Below are 21,019 nucleotides of genomic sequence, written 5' to 3'. Positions count from 1 at the left end.
TCTATGTGTATTCCACACGTGGGCAGGCATGCACAGTATGCGCCTGAGTCCAGAAATTCTAACAAGCAGTGTCCATTGGCCGCAAAGTGCAGTAATCACCTCGCGCTCCCGACCTAAGGAATAAGAGGCAGTGTGCGCTGATAACTTTCCATATTGTGACTCCAATATGATCGAAGCAGAGGGGACAGAGGGCAGGTAGTGGAATACAGATAGGGACCACACATCTCAAAGTAACCTCCATTTCTTCTTCAAGTGCTGGTCCCTATGTGTATTCCACACCTAGGTGACTGACAAGCAGTGCTCAGACTGGAGCAGGGTGTGAGGAAGCCAGCAGCAAAGATTCTTGCAGTGCTACAGTTCCCACTGCTGCATCCACAGCAGAGGCCTGAACTAGCAAGTTCACTAGTGAATCTAGTGAATGCATGGCTGGAGCTCCAGGTGGCTGCTCTGCATGTGTCTAGTATTGGAATGTTCTTCAGGGATGCTTTATAGGCATCTTGTGGCCTCATGGAGTGTGCCCTGACTCCATCAGGAGACGGTCAGTGTGCTAATCTCAGTGATGCATCGAGAAAACCACTAAGAGATTCTCTAAGATGATACTGCTTGATCTTGTGATCTTTCTGTTATGGTGAGAAAAAGTCTTGGTAATTTTCTGATAGGTTTGGTCCTTTGCAGGTAAAACGCCAGAGCACATCTGACATTGAGGGAATGAAGTATTTTTTCTTTGGCAGAAGCATGGGGTTTTGGGAAAAGGACAAGTAAATGGATACGTTGGTTGACATGGAATTCAGAAATAACTTTGGGCAGGAACTCAGGATGGAGGCAAAGTGACACCTTTTCCCTGTGAAAAAAACATATAAGGAGCATCTGCCATGGGGGCTCGCAACTCTCTCACTTTCCTGGCTGAAGTGATTGCAAGTTTCATGGACAGGTGGGACATGCAGCCTGTCACCAACTGTTCCAATGATGGTCTGGTGAGTGTTCGCAGGATGAGATTGAGGTCCCATTGAGCTGTAGGTTTGACCACTGGTGTAAAGGTCTTGACTAGGCCCCTTATGAATCTTACTGTAGTTGGATGGGTGAAAACAGAACATACTTCTACCGGAGGGAGGGAGGTACTAATCACTGCGAGATGGACCCGCAGTGAGCTATTGGAAAGATGTGAGTTTTTTTAGAGACAGGAGCTAATCTAAAACAACTGAAATAGCTGCAGTGCCTGGAGAAGGTTGATTATGCTGCACCTAGGTAGAGAAACATCTACATTTAGCTAGGTAGCAAGTCCCAGTTGACTCCGTCCTACTTTGGGTAAAGATAGCCTGAACAGGTGCCGAACAGGAGTGCTCTACTTTCAATGCCCATTCAAACACCAGGCCATGAGATGGAGCGAGTCTGGATTGGGTTATCTGATTCTGAGTTAGGAGGTCTAAGAAGGAGTGGATTCTAATTGGGTAGGCTCAAATTTTCAGGAGCTTTGGTATCCAAAAGTGTGTGGACCAATTGAGTGCTAGGAGAATGACTCTGGCCTGGCATGACAGATCTTTCTGTCATGGTAGCAGAGGAGTGGAAGGAAAGGCATATCTGAGATCATTTATCCATGACAACAGGAGAACATTGCCCTGGGAGCCATGTACAGGTGAAGTTTTCTGTTCATTTGGGATGCAAAGAGATCTCATTGAGGTGTACACTGAGTGAATATTTCTCTCAGGACAGAGTTGTGAACCGAACCTCCCATTTGTGGTCCACAGAGAAGTGTCTGCTCAGGTTGTCTGCTAACAAGTGCTGTGCATCTGAGAGGTTGGATAGCGTTCTGGTTCTGGATGCACCCGTTCCAAAGCCTGACTGCTTTGAGACAAAGAGGAAGAGATCTTGCTCTCCCCTGTTTATGTAAAAGACTGTGGTAATGTTGTCTGACATCACTCTGATATAGTGTAAATGTTTAAGCAGGAGAATGGCTCTGCAAGCCAGGTGGAACTGCTCTCAGTTCTACTATATTGATGTGCAACCTGCCTCTCGTGATGTCAATGTGCCTCGTGCAGTGTGGTTGTTCAGGTGAGCACCCCAACCCAGAAGGGAAGTGATGATGGCAGTGGGGATAGGAGTGTTGAAGGGAACACCCACCTCACACTCTCCAGGTTGAACCACCAGGCAAGAGAGGCGATGACTCTGGTGGGAACAGACACGCTGAACTTGATGTGATCTTTGGAGTGTAGACAGACCAGAGCAAGGCCTGCAGACATCATAAATAAGCTTGGCAAACAGCATCTCACAAGTGCACACAGCCATGTGGTCTAAAAGACACATTCTGACCGTAGTTCTTGGTCTGCAAGTAGTCGGGGCTATCAGGCTGCTCATTAACTGAAATCTTTCTGTGGGAAGGAAAGCTTTCACGGAAACAGAGTCCAGTGTCACGCCGATTAAGTTTATTTTCTGTGTGGGTGATTAAATAAACTTTTCTTTGTTTAGGCAGATGTCCAGAGTTGCTAGAAGATGGAGCAGAAAATCCATCACCACTCTTGGCATGAGTGACCTACTGAAAGCCAATTGTCCAGATATGGGAAATCTGTGTAACTCTGATATCTCAGTTGGGCTGGCACCACAGAGAAAAGTTTTGTAAACACAAAACTGGGTGCTGTTGCTAGCCCAAAGGGAAGGACTCTGAACTAAAATTTTCTTGGCCCACCATAAGCTGCAGAAACCTTCTGTGGGAAGGAGGTATGTTTACATGAAAGTATGCATCCTTCATGAGCCACAAACCACATCTCCTCCCATAGGGAGGGAATTATTGATGATAATGTAAGCATCCTGAATTTTGACTTTCAAATAAAGATGGTTAGTTGTTGAAGGTCCAGAATGGGTATCCATCCTCCGTCTTCTTGAAGGACTAGAAAATCCTGGGAATAGAACCCTCGCCTTTGATACTGAGGTGAGATGTGCTCTATTGCCACTTATTGTAGGAAGGAATCCACCTCTTGATGAAGAATCACCTTATGAGAATGGTCCCTGACGGGGGAAGGGAGAGGAACTGCATGGAGTATTCTTGATGGATAATATCCAAGACCCAACTGTCTGTCATGATCAAGTCCCAATTGTGGGTGAAGACTGCGAGATGGTCTCTGAATATAATGGGGGAAGAGGTGGTGGCATCTGTGGTAGAAGGCGGGTCTAAAATGAGGTGCAAAAAACAGCCCTTTGCAGGTGGCTGGGAATGAGTAGAGGTCATGGTGGTAGAAGGGGCTGAGAATCAAGGCCTCTGTCTCTCTGACATTTCTGGGGAGGTGTGGCTGGATGTTGGAGGTAGAACACTCGACGACAAGGTGGCCTTGGCCTATTGGCTTGTCTCTGGTGTTCTCTCTTCAGACCCGTAGTGAGTGTAGGGACCCAGCCATTTTCTCATTGAAGAGATTTGACTATATGGTATTCTGGACCTCTCTGGGGAAATGTGAAGAGCATAGCCAAAAATCCCTCCTCATGACTATACCAGTGGCCAGGCCTCTGGATACCATATCTGCTGCATCCACTGCAGCCTGGAGAGCCATTCTTGCCACTAACTTGCCCTGTCCTATGAAGGACTGATATTGGGCTCTGTCCTCAGGGGGAAGCTTGTTCTTAAAGTCTGCCAGCCTGGCATAGTTGTTAAAATCATATTTCGCTAACAGAGCCTGTTAGTTAGCAACACGAAATTGCAGGCCTGTAGAAGAAAAGACCTTTTTCCCCAGGAGGTCCAACCTCTTTGAGCCCTTGTCAGTGGGATGGTCCCTTGATGTTGTGACCTAGCCCTCTCTGTAGCTGCCTGTACCACCAGAGAGTTGGGGATGGAGTTGGAGAAAAAGAAATTCAGCTCCCTCATGGTAGGGACAAAATAGCACCTCTCTGCTCTTTTAGGTGTGGGGCACAGGATGCTGAAATATGTCAATCTATCCAGCTTCATGATGGGCTTATTAACTGGAAGCATCACCTTCCTTGGGCCTCCAGGCTGCAAAATATCCATGAGCTGGGGGAGTGGGGGGGGGGGCGCGGGCATACCTATCCACTTTTTAACATGGGCATAGTTTGGGGGGCAGGGAGGTCACGTTGCTCCCCCCATCTGCATGTCTTGGGCAGGCGTGAAGCAGTACCAGCAGCCCCTGCTGGCAGCACCAGCCTCTTCTTGGTGGGGCTGAGGTGGGCTTTAGTCTCCCCTTACCACAAGGCCCTGCCCCTCTCAATGGCCCCACCCCTGCTCCTCCTGTTCCTCCCAAGGCCCTGCCCCAAGCCAGGCCAGAAGCCAGAGCAGGTAATGGTAAGAGCCGCCCAGGGAGCCCAGGCCACTGTGGGGATCCCCGAACCCTCCATCTCCATCCAGATTGTAGCATCCAGATCTGCTCGATTGCCTGTCAGGGCTCAGCTCTCTCTGAGGAGATGGAGGAGTGGCCAGAACTTGTCCAAGTCAGAAAACTGCTCCCCTTCCAATGGTGGGGCTTTGGTACCGGATCACTCCTGCTCGATGGTTGGAGATGAGATGGTTCCTGAGACACTGAAGTAGTATTGTCCTCCAGTGTAATTGCCTACAGGAGGGCCAGGCCACACAGTATAGGAGACTGGGGGTAAGGGAGGAAAATATCCTGTGGTGGTGTATTTGTCTCCATACATCCTGAGATTCAGAGGGTTCTGATGGTCGTAACCAATGGTTCCGGTGTTTCTTGGGGGCTAGTGCAGTCCTTGGATGAGTGAGCTGGTGATTCCAGACCCACACTCCTAGACAGAACCAGTGGATAACAGTCCTTGTGTTTCAGAACTGGAGTCACCAATGGAACCAGTGGATCTTTCTTCTTGCACACTTTATCCTACAGCCTGAGGGTTTCCAGTGGTGTTGGCCTGTTACAATTCCTGTGCGAGGACTTACCCAACTTTGATGGGTTGTAGGGATGGGCGGTAGGGATCGCCTCTCTTGTAGACAGTCCTGAACAGGAATCTGGCCTTGTGACCATAAGAGTGGACTCTACTCTCATAGGAAGACCTGGAGGAAGCGTCCTTAGGTTTAGGAGCTGCAGACTGTGCCCCTCAGCACATGCCTGGAGACGCACCACTCAGCTGTTGGGTTCCAATGTACAAGAGGGTCTGCCTGGCCCAAATTGGAGTAGGGCCTCATAGCTTTCAGCATAAGGTGTTTCCTTAGACAAAGCTCATGAGCTTTGTGAGTTTTTGATGGAAATGAGCAACAAATACTGCATTTTGCAGACATATGCATCTCACCCCAGCAGTAGATGCAGTGTTGGTGATCCTCACTCATGGAGAAGGAGCAAAGGCAGGACCTGTGATTCTTGAACCTTGGGACTCTGGGCACAGTCCCAGACCACAGGTAGGGAGTCCCCAGGATGGGGAAAAACAAGCTGTACTAACTAAACTATATTAATATAAAAGCTATGAAGTATAAAAATTATTTACAAATCTATGTACAGTTTTTATCTGGCCAAGGTCAGAGACAGGATTCTGAACTACATGGACTGTGGGTCTGATCTAGTATAGCAACTCCTGTGAACCTAAATATGAATTTAGGAGTCTAATTTTAAGAACTCAGGTTTGAAAATCTTGACCTTCATGAACAGTTGAATGAAGCAGCCTGTCCAGTGCAGAGAAGCCGCTAAAAAATTAGATGGTACTCCTGGCTGCATTAAAAGTGATTTAAAATGTTCTGACAGTTATGTTGAACTCTTTTGGAACTGTGTGTGTCTAATTTTGGTTGCTTCACTTTGAGGAGGGTGTAGAAGAGGTTAAAAAATATCCATAGAAGAGCAATCCATAAAAGAGGTCTAGGTGGGTTTGCCATTTGACAAGAGATTATATAAACTAGGATTATTTGGGATGAAAAGGTGAAATGGCAAAGGAGACTTGATTGGTGTATTCAAAATTATGAAGGACACAGTGAAAAGTGAAACATCTCTCTGTCTTACTCTGGCCAATAATATGAGACCAAAAGGGTCGGTCGATAACCCTAAAGGGCAGTACACTCAGAGCAAACAAAAGGTACTACGTCTTTACATAGAGTATGGTCACCCTTTGGAACTGAGCTGATAGGGGAGGTCACAAGGTCCAATACTATGCGTGAATTTTTTAAAACGCTAGATAATTTTATGACCATTATGAACAGTTATAACTATGGAAATTCATGGTAAGAGGGACTAAACTGGCTTTTATGTTCAGGGTTTAAGCTGCCCAGAGACAAGAAGTATTTTTTTTTCCCTTCAGGAGGAGGATTGTACAAGTGACCAGGTGCTACAGGGCTCCAGGGTGCAACTTACACTGAAGCATCAAGTATTATCCACTGCCACAGTACATTATCCAAACCTTCAGCCGGCAGGCTACTTGGAGGGTTCCAAATACTTTGAAGGACAGTAGTACAATCAGAGCAGGCTCTTAATAGATTGGAAAGAGAAATTAAATTCAGTAAAGGAATAATCCTCACACAAACACGATATGGGGGGCACTGGCTAGGCAGCAGTGCTACAGAGAAGTGTCACGGGCCTCAGGAGATAACAAACTGAAGAAAAATCAGCAATGTGATGCTGTGACAAAGGTTAAATGCTGTATGTGGTTGTATTATAGAAAGATCGTGTCTATCTCCATCTTGGCAGTTATTCTGCTCTTCTCAATCCAGGTGAGGGATGTAAAGAGATATTATCAAGAGGGTAGTGTTCCATTTTGATTAGCCAAAAAGGACAGGGCAAGAAATAAATGGACAAACTACAGCAGGATAAATTCAAGGTAAATATTAGGATAAATACGTAAACATTAGGACAGCTTGAGCAATGGAACACGCTGCTGAGGGAATTCTGTGGGCTTGTCAGCAGTGGAAGCATTCAAGGTTAACTCTAGACAGCTATCTGAATCCGAGGTGGTTTAGGGATAATGAAATCAATCCTGCCGTAGTCAGAGGGATGGTCTAGATGACTCACTAGAAGTCCTTGCCAAACCTAATGATATGATAACCCAGCAGGCCTCCTGCCTCCCATTTCTATCACTAGGTTCACTCCTCCAACTGCCTGTTTTAAAGTTATCACAAATTGTTTCTTTGTTTTTTTAAAAAGACAACTTTTCTTGCTATTCACACCCACCTTAAAGTGCTGTTATTGTCAGAAAAGTGACTGTAACAATGGCAGATATCTCATTCAACAGATCTGTTCCTGTGTGTGCTCAGCTGACTATTGGCTAAACTTAGTGAAAAAACGTTTTTACTGTTTTTCTACTCCTGTTAGACATGCTAGGCTAGCATTGGTAAGAGGGAGCAAGTTGGAGTCAGTCTTTACTTTTAGATCCAGGATGAATTTTTAGGGCTGGCAGAAAAAAAAGCTTGATTTGCAAACTGAACATATCACATCTGGAGGTGATGAGAGAAAATGAGAACGGAAACTTCTTGTACTGTTTTTTACAGTAATTTTTCAGAGAACTACTGCACTTCTTAAATGACATGACTAGTCCATTGTTGCATATGAACACAACATTCCATGGTCACATGACTGCAGAGTCATGTCGAAACCAGGATTCTTATAGTCTCCTTAACTAAAAGCTGGGCCTGCAGTGGAGTCTCATTCTCCTCAGTCATTAGAAGGGTAAATGCTGATGTCTTTCAAGAAATTCCTTAAAAGCACATATATCAAAAGCATTTAAAAATAACTTTGCTTGCTTTTATTCCATGTACTCTAGCCTCTCTTTCAGGGTCTGTGACTATAGACCTAAGCAGTACTGGCATTTCTATTACTTGCGTTCCACATCCTTGTCCTGTGAATCAACATTGGCATCTGTACAGGAAATATTTGCTGTGGTCTGAAGATTAAAACAGAAAGGTAAAAGTCAGAAGTCCTAAATTCTTTTCCTAGCTCTTCGGCTGACAGACTGTGTAACTTTGATCAAGTCACTTGATTTAACTGCTTTGTAGCTCAATTTCCCCATCTATGAAATAGGTACAGTGATATTTGCCTACCTTAAGAAATGCTCAGCATCTTAGTGAAGTGCTTCCAGATCCACATGTGAAAGCAAACCTAGAGAAGTGCTAAGTATTAGTTCTACCTGGGCACTACAATGTATCCATCTGTGTTACTCCAACTGCTGCCTGCTTGTATCCCCCTCCTTTTCCATGCAGGAGATAAAACTCCAGAGACATGGCAAAACACATGGCTAAACTTCCACATGACTCTCACATCTAGGACAGTGGGTTGTTGAAAGCCCAGTGTTAACATGGTGGGCATTCTAGTCTCAAAGCATTTTTGCCCCTGATGCCACCAAAGAGGGGCAATAGGATCTGAAAATATAGAGAAATATAAATTTGTTTCCACTGGTTCCCATTCTTCTTTTTACAACACACCATTGTCCATTTAGAAACCAGGAGGGAAACACCGCCTTAAAGGCTCTGACCTCTGCGACAGTTGTGTAGCTGGCAGCCATGTGCTACACAGACAGTTATAAAGCCTGGAGAACGTTAAATGGAGAAGTTTCACTTCCATGTGTTGAGCAAGTGGTAGTGGTGGGTGGGTGGAGGAGGACATAAAAATAAAACCGTAAAAAGATTAATTTGCAGAAGGAATGAGGGCTCCAAGCTCATCCTTTGCATCCCCAAAAAGCAGCACAGTTTTGATTAAATCATGTCACCGAGAAGAGGCTGAGAGAATGGTAACAACAAAACAAAATTAAAAATCTTTGGAAAATTAAGACATGGAATTCCAAACATTTGCAGTATAATAAACCCCACTCAGCCCAGAAAGCTGTGCTAACCAAACAGGAGTTCTGGTCTACTCATGAGGAAACATAAGAAACTGTCACACCTGGCAGCCACCCACCCACATTCCCATTTCCTCCCTAGTTTACTGCAGAATTGTGTTCCTCTGTGCCCTTGCCTATGCTTATTGTGTCTGTTTCCAGTAGAACCCCCCTTCATTCAGAAGGAGAGGTTATAAATTAGCTACAATGCTGCCTGAGGGGCTTAGTCATAGCACAGCAGGTATTGATTTAGGGTGTTTTAAAGAACTTTTTTTAATTGGAAGTTTTCTAGAGAAAAAGTACAGGCTTTGCAAAAAGCAGACATGGAGCCCCAGAGTCTCAGAACAAAGGACAATGTACACCACTCGACAGTATCATCTTCTAATGATCTGGATTAAACTGGCCCTTTTCAAAGTTCTAAGTGTAGTTCCATGAGTTCATGAAACACTATTCCCAAATCTCTGCTGACAGTATTCTCGTGCCTACCTGAACTCCCATTTCTTGAGGAAAGACAAATTGGATTTGTCTCAATTCCTCCTTCCCTTACCTCACTGCAGCCTTTGGCATCATGGAGCACTCCTTCCCCCTAGACTTAGACCCCCAACCAATGCAATGATTCCTGCACTTCCCCTCCCATTATGGCTCTGTTCTTACCAAACTGTCTCCAGTATGGGGTCTCCTCTGGGCCCAGATCTCTGTTCTGTGGTGTCCCAACAAGACTCCATTCTTGGCCCTAAGTTGTTTTTCATCTACTTTTCATTTCACTCATCTTTTCACTGTTTAACCTTAGCTGCTGCTGTTACTCAGACCATTTTTCAACCTCTGTGACTTGTCCCTGACCCACATTGTCTTGAACAAGTCTGGCTTTCAATTTCCTGCAGCTCTCAAAAACAGACATGGTTCTTTGGGCATGAGGAGCCTTCCCAAGCACAACTTCATCTCAACTCAGCCCTTCCATTGGCTTCCATGGTTTGTAACCTCAGCATTGTCTTTTGTTCTCGACTCCCTCTCCTCACACATCTGTCTGTCCACCCACACTTCTGCAACACGACTCCTTTACATCAACGTTGGAAACCCCATCTTCCCACACTGTTTCAGCTCCTCTCCTTATAGCTTCCCCAAGCCCTTGCTCTCCAGACTGAGACTCAAATGCTCCTGATACTCTTCCCACCCCAGACCCTCCTCACAACACTCTACCAGTTCTTGAGGCATTTCTGGAGAGCCCGTTCATTGTTGCTTGTAGCACCTACCGTTAGTTAGTACTGTGTGAACACAAGAAGGCACAATCCCTGCTCCAACCTGTGTTTATAAAGTGTTGTATGGATTTGCTCTACCCACCCCCATCATCTAGCAGCAACCTCCTACATGTCCTTTTGCACATGCTCATTCTGCTTTGTAAGACAGCCTTGCCTGGGCAGCTCATTGCATTCTCTGTTTATATTGTGGTAGCAGCTAGGGGCCCTGTTCATAGACCAGGGTTCTGCTGTGGTAGGCACTAGACAGACAGACAGTCCAGGTGCTTAAGGAGCTTGTAACAATGTTCCTGTTTCACTTCCACAGTTCTTAAATCACAGCTGGAGACCGTTTTCTTCCTTTTGTCCATCTCTTAACTACACTGACAGAGCAAAATAGTAGCAGGAAGAGAGAAACAAGAGTTAGTAGGATATTGTTTTTAAATGTATTTTGCTTTATCACTGCCCTTTCATACTCCAGGCACACACATCACATCTATTTAAAACAGACTAAACCCAGTACATCAAAAAATGGACAGCAGAGAGACCTGTTTCCCACCCCCGTAAAGAGCCCATCTCACACTGCATGCCTCACATCCAGAGAAGTTTGGGCAAATAGGTGAGGCACTTTGCATGTTTTGCCAGAGAGGCTGGATTTGGTGACTGTCAGACCAAGGTGCCTGGGAATGGGGAGAGGAAAGCATTTCAGAGCTCCATCTTGTTTATTTCAAGTAACTACAAGCCAGAGTGCCTCAGCTATTACAACTGCCATACCATCACAGAGTGGGAGAGGCAGTCACTCAAATAGGTTGGGCCTAAACCATGTAGAAACTTTGCAGATCAAAATCTGCCTCTAACATGCCAGACATCAGGTAGCCAATGCAGATCATGGAGAGAAGTATCACTGCTCAGCAAGCAGGCTGCTTTATTCTGAACTAGCTGCAATTTCTGGACGGTTTGAAGGTCGAGAGCATTATAGACATTAATCTCAAGGCACCAAAGGCAGGGAACAAGTGAGGCCTGGGGCTGAAAGAAATGGATGAAATCTTCTTGGCAAGCAGAGATGGCAAGCAGCAGTCTTTGGAACAGCAACTACTTAAACTTCAAGTAGCGACTGCAGAACCACAAAGAGGCCTGGGTGGAGAACCTTAGAAGTGAACAGCAGGCAAACCCCATCAATCTGAGTTGCTGAGGTAAGCTCTGCCATCTAGTTTGTTTTCCCTCAACTGTAAGCATTCTTCATCTTATCTAGGGTGACCAGATATCCTGATTTTATAGGGACAGTCCCGATTCTGGGTCTCTCTTATATTGGCGCCTATTACCCCCCACCCCCATCCCAATTTTTCACACTTGCTGTCTGGTCGCCCTAATCCTATCTGTATGGAGTCTCAGGCAGCTGGCTCTCATCCATGCATCAGTTTGCATGTTAGAACACTGAACCAGTCAGAAGAGATTGAGTGGGCTATTAGCATACTGAAGACACTGTTGCCCACACTTCCTCACTACCCACCTTAACAACCCCATATACTAATTGAAGAGAGGCAACAGAAGGAAATACTGGACAAGGCCCCTTAGATCAGATGAGCAATTGCCCAAGACTATTCTCCAGCACTTCTCAGAAAAGGAGCAATGAAGCCACTTGGTGACTCAATTTAATCTTCCTAATATCTGATGACACTAACATTTCATGATTAAGTTTTAGATTTGTCAGCTGCCATCTAGAAGAATCAATATGGATAACTGAGCTTCATCCACGGTCAGGAGAATAGCAGCACCGTTAAGATATAGGCCTGCCTATAGCATAGCAGCTATCAAAGTAACTGGGGTTAGAGACCAGGAGACTCCCAATATTAAAAAGAGGTCATACTAAATAAATGTGTATTGTGGCCTGTTCTGAGAGGTTACAGAGTGTTTCCTTCTCCTCCCTCGTCCACCCAGGGCTCAAGTTTAGTCTATTTAACTATTGCAAAACACTGCCATAAAAACCTACTGGCAAAGGTGTGCATCATCAAGAAAGCACGAACCATCCAAAGACAAATGGTGGCCTGTCTCCAGAAGCTGGCACATTAGGCCACTGCACCGCCAGGGGAACCACACAAGTACTATGCGCAAAGGTCTGCTTTTAGCACAGCATCCTAATTATTCCTCAGAGAGCAACATGCAAGTAGCACAGCTATTTCCTTCATCAATTATTAACAGGGCAAAGCACATTCATTCAAAGAACTCTAGAATGGTGAGCAGTTTCCAGCTCCATGCTCACACTCTGGAATATGCCAAAGAATCCTTTGCCGCTCAGAGCATTTATTTTTTTAAACCAAAACTCCATGAAACATTCAGGGGAGACAGTTAAGCAGTTACTGCTGCAAAGCACCTTATGGTAGATACCAGTCTTTCAGGCTTAAACAGTTTTGAGTAACCGAGAATGTGCAAATATAAGCATATTATAGAAGATTGCTGCTGCCTGTGCAATGCATTTGAAGGACATTTGTCAAACATTAGTAACAGCATGGTGGTTGTGCCAGGAGCTCTTCCCCCATGGGCAGCATGTACTGCTTACCAATTATGTGAAGTTCTGCTGGATAAAATTCCATATGGCTTTTATATTATCCAGTGTAACCCATCTCTCTAGTAGCCACCTCCCACTCCACTTTTACCTCTTAAATTGGCCCTATGTTTCTGCCAAACTGCACTGTAGAAATGCTAGGTCCAAAGGGCCTCCAATATCACAGGTGGAAGTTTAGCATAGGCCCTGGGGTATCCTGCAGGTTCTATGTTAGGAAGATGTTCTTCCACAGTAAATCTGGAAAGATTTTCTCCAGAACTTCCTTGAGATGGGGCAAGAGACAGAGCGTAGATGGTTGTTGGTTTGGTATGTTTTCCCACCCCCAACAACTTGGAAAGATGCTGAAACATGTTCAGATGGGTAGGGGAGCCTCAAGCAAGTCTGAGTACAAGAGTTACACTGTAAGCATTGCTAGGAGAAAGTGCCCCAAGACAATACGCTTCCAGCAGTTCCTGGAAGCGCCAATGAAATTTTGCATTGAAGGAGTAGGTGAGGGTTGGGCTATGATGTGGGATGAGATTTATGCATTTTGACTCAACTGCTTTTGGTTGGTGTTCTTTCACCTTGTAAAATATGTAGTCCCTCTAAAAGCCTAACTAGAACAGTTACTAATGTGCAAACCCTGAAATCTGAAAATTAGAATAATTTCATCAGAAACTTCAGTTTACCAGAGTCTAGTTCAAAACATAGCTCATACTCTCTTGGTGCAATAAAGGTCCATCTCTTCTAGCAGGAGTGGAAGCCAGTCCAGGAGATCCAGATACAAATATCAGAAGAGGAAGTTTGCAGGAAAAGCCTGAGTGACTTTGAAAATTAAGACAAGAGGAAGATCCCAGTGTAAACACAAAGATCAACAAAGCCTGATCGAATAAGCCACTGCATGTGTCTTCTTACAAGGAACCACACACCCATTTGCTTGTTTAAATTGATCAGCATATTCTCATCTCAGAGAAGGAGAGATGGTATATCAAAGCCCCCCGTGCAGACTGTGGGTTGGGAGGAGGAAGTATTCTACATTTGAGTGGCTATCTTAAAAGAGAGCATCTCGTTTTTGCAAGAAAAACCAATTTCACTGTCAGTTTCTTGAAAAAACTTGGGGTTTATTGATTTAAACTGCAAACAGTCGTTACAAAAGAGATTCTTTTAAATAAACTCACAGAGAAAAAAAAAGCAATGTAGTGAACAGTAACAGGGGGAAAAAAAATTACATTCATTATTTTCTTTGTGCCAGTCCCGTTCACCTCAACAAGGAAAACTCCAAACTTGGAACACAGAAAGGCAAAGACAAACTGCATTTGGAATGTCTTCAAATAGGCACTTTAAGCCAAAGGCTTTTGTCTCCTTTAAGAAGCTATCGGAAAAAAAAAAGGAAGTAAAATGTCTTCCTTCCATACTGTCTCACAACAGAGCTTATACACATACATTCTAAAGCCCAGGTGTTGTATGACCTAGGGGGGAGGGGAAGGAGGAGGAGGAAGAGAAAAGGCAAAGGAGCACATTAACTCAATTTGCAGTCCAACACAAAAAAGGGGGAAAATTCTAAAATAAATAATCCAAACACAGTTTTTGCATTTTTTTTTTAAATTAATTTTTCATTTTTTAAAATAAAATAACCAAAAAAGTGTAAAGTTACAAAAATGTCATTGTAGTATAATATATTAAACTGTGGGGGGAAAAAAGGAAAAAAGACACTTCACAATCTTAAGATTAATATGGAAGATCATAATTTAAACATAAAAGAATATATTCTATGGATTCATCATCCCGATAAATATGAACAAAATTAACAAAAAGCATAGGTTTCGGCAATAAATACGTTTTGATAAGTTAAATAAGCTTTTTTTTATATTGTTGTGCAGTGACAAGCAAAATTTGCTCTCCAATTTCTGAAAAGTTATACAAAATTAAAAACCCAGAAAAAAATAATAAAAAGCTTGGCGTGAGTGCTCTAAGATAGATCTAACGTACTCTAGAGCAAAACCATTAAAGCTATGTCTACTGGAACTTGGAATACACGGAACTTGCGTGTGTGGAATGAATTCCATTTGCCCACCCCCTCTAGTTTTATTTATTGTTTGTAAAGATGTCACATGTATACATGGGGAACTTTTAGCACCAAAATCAAGTCTTTCATAGTCCATCTGGCTTTTTCCCCCAATCACAAGTCCCACTCATGTTACAATCTTTGTCCATTCTCAGCTTTTTCTTCCTGCAGACCTGAGCAGACCCAGGCAAGATTAGTCTTTAAAGGGGAAAAGGGTTGGATGTTAACCGCTGTCCACATGCCATAAGTCTAGCAGAAACTGGCCAATGGGAAGGGAGGGGGGAAGGAACAATGCATTATTGTGGCCAGTGGAGGGAGCAGTTGGTTATGGATATTCCCTGCACAACTGGAAGTGCACAGAGCTTTAAAGGAGGCTGCTGGTGCCCTCTGCAGCCAGAGAGGTAATACAGTCACAGTGAAAATGTTCAAAGGCACTAATTTTGTAAACGGTTATTGCTTTTTATTGTAATTTGGCACTTAAGGTCTAAGCCAGTGAGTCGGCTACAGGCAAGTGGACAGCCTTTAGGTTAACATCTAACCCTTAGATTGGGGGCATTGGGAAGGGGGCAAGGGGGGGGGTTCAGCTTAACATTGTAATAAAGGTGGGAGGAGGGCAAGAGGAAACCCCAGTTTAGTCATCAGAGATGGAGAGTCTGCTGAAGATGGGAAGACGTCTCGAGTTATCCAGGATGGGTGAATCTGAGCCACTGTGGCTGCTGCTGGAGCTGCTCAGATAGCCTTCCTGATCAGAGAGGGAGTCCTGAGGACTGGGGGGTGAGTCAAACATGTTGGGGGACTCAGACATGGGCCTGAAGAGGAAAGCAGTGGGTGAACCCCCACTGGACACCTGCACCCCTATGCTGGGGGCAAAGAGAGTGGCCAGCTCCTGGCTGGAGAAGGTGAAGGGGTTGCTGGCACAATCTGGCAAGGTGGGCGAGCCCAGAAGGTCATCAGCGCTCAGCATGGGTGGTGGGGTGACTGAGGTGGGGCTGTCCAGCAGCCCATTGGCAGTGACACTGGGGAAGCCAGCAAAGCTGAAGCTGTGCTGGAGGCGGGGTCTGTCGGTGATGGTGGGGTCCCGGCCCCCAGCCACAGCACGGCGCTCCTCGGCATTGTGGATGAAGTGACAACGAGGCCCATAAGGGCAGAAGCCGATGGTGTGGAAAGTGCGACACAGCTCTGTCTTGTACTTGGGGTGGCGGGTTAGGCTCCGCAGCTCATGGATGCCGTGGGCAAACTGGCACTTGTCACCGTATTTGCAGGCACCGTTCTCCTCGAAGGGGCGGCACAGCTCTGTCTTGTAGCGGCTCGAGTTGATTTGTCCCCCGGGCTGCTTCTGCTGCAACAGGCGCTCACCACCTTCAGAGAAGGAGCGGTCCCGAAAACGGCTTTCCCTGGGACCCAGCACAGGGGCCGGCTCCCCCTTGAGGCTGCTTATTAGCTGGTTCTGGTGAAACTTGGAGTTGGGCAAGGTGACAGAGTGCCTCCTAGGGAAACCCCCGCCAGCTGGGGTGCCCACTGCCTTCCTATCCAACAGACACCCTCCAACACCTGAAGGGCTGTAGTTCAACATCTTGTTACTCTGTGGAGAGAAAAACAAGAGTGAGTCACCCAGCCTGCTCCAGCAACCTCCTGCAGCCTATTCCCAATGCAACTCATCAGTCAACAAGGTGACCACATCCAGCCCCACCATATCAAACCTAGCCTCTATCTTCAACAGCCCCATTGCTCTGCAAAATAACCCTGCTTCTAATATCCCACCTCGTAGGACAGCAAATCATCCTGTTACACGGCACCCATTTCCCCAGGCAATGACCAGGTGCCCCACCTACCCAGTCAACCTGCAATACATACAACCTCCCCCACCCAAGGCAATAACTTGGATGCCCCACCTACCCACACCTAGTGCTGCCTGCAAGAGCCAAACCCACTATTCTTCCTTCCAGAGTCACAGTCCTCCCCTGCCGCAAGCAACTGCTCACCCTGCTCCACCTGCAGTCCCACAGCCACATCTCCCCCAGATTCAGGACCCTTGCCAGACCCAAGAGCCAGTATTTCCTGTCATCTCTCCTCTCTTGAATTATTCCACCCTGTTCACAAACCCCTCTAGTGTCAGAGATTATTGTAGAAACATTTGAGAATTGTAGATTTTCTGCACTACAGAAAAGTACAGAAGCAGTATCTGGGACAGTCCTGCTTCAGGGACAGGGCGTATGTGTGAGACAAATGGGTGGGGGCACAGGACTTTTTGGAAATGCACTAATTACTGATCTAAATTAATCCCATTTCTCTTGCTCCTCCAGCACAGCAATAGCATTTCATCTGATCCAGGCCAGTCTTCACCCCTAACCGCAAGAGGATTCCTTTGCAATTAGCTTTTGGGCTGCAAGCAAAGTCTGGAAGGGATCAGGAACCAGTTATTTCATCTACAAACTCCGTTTTAAATATTAAAAAAGCTCTTTCGGCGAGAAAAGTTACACAGTTTTGCTACAGTTACTTTGAAAAGCAGAGCTTTTTTAAAGCTCTTCACCTGTCCAGATTAATTTTTTGTGTGTTTTGATTTTAAAGGGGAGGCACAGCCCTTGTTCACATTCATTGAATACGACACTCCTAGCCCTGTTTTAGTAGTGCACCTTCATTGTCAACTTTTAAGAAAGTAAACAGGCAAAAACTGAGTCAGTCTAGAATTTTCATCTGTAATCATTTTAACACTGATAATTTCAAAACATGGAAAAATCTAACGAGTAGGAGGAAAAGTACTTTCTTGACTATCAGTTTGTTGAGGGTAGAGAACTCTGCTTTTGTTTCCCTTTTTAAACCAGCTCTGTTATAAATTGAGAAAAAAGTGTCTTTAGACAGAATTTCGCTAAACAAAGGAGAAATCCACAGGGGGTGGGAGGGAACAAAGCTGATCCGAAGGGGAGGAGGGAAAATAAGGAAAGTAAAACAGCATTGAGTGAATGGAAGCAGCTGTGAGTGCAGCACACTGGCCTGCAAAGGTTATTAAAGGAACCTCATCACCAGATCGTTTTGCCCCCAAAGTAAATTTGCAGCTGTAGGAGCAGAAGCAGAACTAACTTGGGAAAATCATAGCAACAAGACCAGGCGTGTTACAGCAGCCTAAAACTTAAGCAATTAAAAGTGGCCGAGCAACAACTCGGAAGAAAAAGCCTTCTAACTAACACGTTAAAATTCCTTCTACCAACGCCCCATGTCAAACAGCTCTCTGAAGCCAGAGGTAAGCTTTGACACACAAAAAAGGAAGGTTTTACATTTCCAAAACTTTTAGAATCATCTCAGTTCAAAAGCACAGAACTCAAAGGGAAGGGAAACGTCCTCAACAAGTTTTACAAAACTACTTGGATTCTTGGGATTTCATACCCGAACTCGTTAAACACATACATCTTCGCAAAATGCAGCGATTAACACATTAGAAATCTTTCCCCCCCGGAGGTCTGGCTGGGGGGAGAAAGAGGAGACAGTGAAAAAAGGGAACAACTCACAAACAGTTTGGCCACATTAACGAGTTCTCTTTACAACTTCATTGGCCTCCAGAAGACTATTTGCAAAAATAAAGAAAGAACTAAAAACGCAACCCCGGAAAGGCACTCAAAACATTTAACAAGTTTGCTCGGCTGCGCTTAGTCCTTCCTAGGGGCAACGAAAAACAGGAAAACCAGCCACAATCAGCTCATGAGGGAGAAGACCAGAATAATTTTACGGCAAGCAGCAACTGACTTACGATCGAGGCAACACAACCTCCCCTCGCCGCACGAGGCGAGCGCCAGCGAGGGCTGGCGACACAGTTAAGTCCAAACAGGCACCGAACTTAGTGAAAGACCCGACAAAAGCTGCATCCCCTAAAGCCGCACGGGCAGAGGGGGCCGATCAGCCCCGCGCGCGCGAGCCCCTTTACCTTGCACAGAACTTCGCTCAGGTCGAAGATGGTCGGAGACACCAGCGCCGTGGACATGGTGGGCGATCGCAGGGCGGCAGAGCAGCACTAGCCGGGCGCAAGGGATCGCAGTGTGGGAAGTCAGGCACAGCCTCCAGCGCCCTGCTCCGAGTCCTTGCCCCCTGCTCTGCCGCCACGCTTCGCTCTGCCTCCGGCCAGCCGCTCGCTTTCCCCCGCCGCTTTGCCTAAACTCAATTTATAAAGTTTGCAAGCTCCCAGCCCGGCCCGGGGAGGAGCTCGCGGCCCATTGCCAGCCGGGGAGGGAGGAGGAGGAGGAGGAGGCAGATGATTGACAGCGCGATTGACTCACCCCGCCGGTCGGGCCCGAGAAAACTTTCAAGAGGAAGGAGGGGGGCGGGGAGGGGAGGCAAAGCCCCATCGGAGCCTGCGCTGGGCTCCTGGTACGAGGAGGAAAGTTTTTCAAAGCTCCCCACCCCCTCCCCGACGTGCATGTACAACTTGGTTGTGATTAGAAGGCGGGGGAAGGGCCCGCGCTCCTTTGTGAGTGCTGGAATTATGCAAGGGGTGGTGACATCATTTGCTGCACCCACTTTGGGCTGCCCCCCCCTCCTCAAACCCAGCTCAGCTTGCACTGAACTTTTGCAAAACGCCCCGGGCGGGAGCTGTGTCTTTGCAGCAGGCTCTGCGAGTGCCCAGATCCCCCCCCCCCCCGGTAGTTTCCCCGCTTTCCTTCTCGTGTGCAGGAAAGAAACGGCAACTGCCTTTTGTAAAGGCAGGCGGGGTGTGCGCGCAAGAGTAGATGCGTAGCTGTGGTCGGGTTCGGGGTAGCAGACGAGCAAAACAAAGTTGATCTTTGCAGAGACTCATCTTCCTTTCTCCCAGCTGTAATTACCGTGAAACTAAAGAGGAAGGGCTGTTTGTGTTTGTTTGCAGGATATTGATTCTGTGAGCTAGGTAGTAACGTTTGCTTTTTTCGAGTGAAGCTCTTTCCTCTCTGCTGGACACCAGTTGCATGCTTATGTGTTGGAGGGTTCCCCCCCCCCCCAAGGAAATCTATTTCCCCAGTAAAGCAAGGACCCAGTTTCCAGCTGCTTAACAACACACTGGCAGGTTTTTATTTAAGATGGTCTCTGCGATCAGATCCTAGCAAGTGACACTGACAAAAAACAAGGCCCTCTCGATTTCCCCTCTTTGCTTGATCGAAAGCTGGAGTACTATTTTGTGTGTTTGCACGGGGTGCGCTTTCTGCATGAGTACCCGTTGCATTCTGTGCTCCCCTCCCTTCCCCTCTTTGAATGTAACAGATGGTTTTTCAGTCCATCTAGGTTTCATTTCACTCTTTTTTTTTTTCTTTTGGCGGGATGACAAAGGAGAGGGGCACATGGATTGAAACATGACAGACTGACTTTTTAAAAAACAACCCGTAAACTTGTTTATCTGCTCTTTGCATCAGGAAAGCAACACGTTTGCAAAAGCTGATCAGTTTCCCCTCTGAAGTTCTGAAATGGAAGACTAGACTGAAGTGGAAATATTAAACTCTTAATTTCTTTCCTACATATTTCCATTTGTCCTTCCTCACCTCCTCGTCCTTTTTACAGTAAGTGTCACCCACTCCAGCCCTCAGATGTTTATTCCACAACACTTTTAACTCCTCGATCTGTTATGAAACAATGTGTGTGTTTAAGTGCATTTTCCATTGCAATATAATTAGGTCACCTAATTATAAGCACGTTTCTTTAGAAAGGCAAAATTAGAGTATGAATCCGTCTGACTCTCCTCCTGACAAATTTTAACAGGAACTTATTTAATCAATGTAAAATAAAACATCAGAGCACACACAAACTTTAGACGTTACTTGTTTAAGCTTTAAGGGCTGCAGCTGAGCTGTGCATTGCATTTCACAACTATAAAAAGTTATTTCCAGTTTGGGCTGGCTTGGATTTGTCTACTTTGATTTAAATTGATTGAATCCATTTTTAACATTGCTGCTGTCTTTGCATTTTTGCAGGCTGACTGTCTTCAAGTTGATTCACATCTCCCACCCCCTTAGTCTTACGGCTTTTTTTCCAATTTTTATTGAAACCTGGCAGGCTCTGCTAAAGGAAATAACTCACATCCATATTATTTAAATCATTAAAATATGTGTTTAGTCCTTAAAGTGGTGTTTGCTAATTTCTGCCTTTGCCCTCCACTCTTCCCCTAGTCCCCAAAGGGCACTTTTTAGCTATTTGAAATAATAAAGCTGGAGGGCGCGGGGAGGAGTAAAGTTTCTTAGCAAATAATCAGTTCCAGATTTTAGTACACAAATAATTATGTATACTGATATTGATGGAAGGAGGGGGGAGCGGTTTCTTTGTAACAAGCTTATGTTTCAAGGTGTCTAACCTGGGGCTCCTTAAATGTGAAACTTGTTGGGTCAAAACCTGCAGTCCTTACTCAGGCAACACTCTCACTGAAGTAAGTGGGAGTGAGAGTGTTGCCAGAGGAAGGACTGTGGTATTTGTCTCCCTGTTATTAATCCATCCAGACTGAGA

The 21,019-nt window shown here is 45.6% G+C and overlaps 2 protein-coding genes and 2 long non-coding RNA genes across 4 annotated transcripts in view; 3 read left to right on the top strand and 1 right to left on the bottom strand.

The window, feature by feature from the left end:
• The window catches only part of RAD51B (RAD51 paralog B), a 723,435-nt gene extending 706,272 nt beyond the window's left edge, over positions 1–17,163 (top strand). The window contains exon 12 of the mRNA XM_039533741.1: positions 16,873–17,163. Coding sequence (XP_039389675.1) covers positions 16,873–16,883 — 11 coding nt within the window. The 3' untranslated portion in view covers positions 16,884–17,163. The remainder of the gene's footprint in view (positions 1–16,872) is intronic.
• Positions 7,501–13,603, top strand: LOC120403063. Its single transcript, XR_005597450.1, has 3 exons — positions 7,501–7,586; positions 7,681–7,820; positions 13,259–13,603. It is a non-coding gene; the product is annotated as an uncharacterized LOC120403063 (long non-coding RNA).
• On the bottom strand, positions 13,605–18,714 carry ZFP36L1 (ZFP36 ring finger protein like 1). The gene is made up of 2 exons (XM_039533748.1): positions 18,486–18,714; positions 13,605–16,151 (listed from the first exon to the last, which is right to left on the bottom strand). Exons 1-2 carry the CDS (start codon positions 18,540–18,542, stop codon positions 15,201–15,203), a joined length of 1,008 nt encoding a protein of 335 aa, XP_039389682.1. The 5' UTR covers positions 18,543–18,714; the 3' UTR covers positions 13,605–15,200.
• A 549-nt stretch (positions 18,715–19,263) lies between these two features.
• On the top strand, positions 19,264–20,599 carry LOC120403068. The gene is made up of 3 exons (XR_005597456.1): positions 19,264–19,439; positions 19,939–20,082; positions 20,494–20,599. It is a non-coding gene; the product is annotated as an uncharacterized LOC120403068 (long non-coding RNA).
• The last annotated feature ends 420 nt before the right edge of the window (positions 20,600–21,019 follow it).

The sequence above is a fragment of the Mauremys reevesii genome, linkage group 4 (assembly GCF_016161935.1).
Source record: "Mauremys reevesii isolate NIE-2019 linkage group 4, ASM1616193v1, whole genome shotgun sequence".
Taxonomy (NCBI): domain Eukaryota; kingdom Metazoa; phylum Chordata; order Testudines; family Geoemydidae; genus Mauremys; species Mauremys reevesii.
The sequence above is the reverse complement of the archived record's forward strand: the minus strand, read 5'-3'. Positions and strand labels throughout refer to the sequence as shown.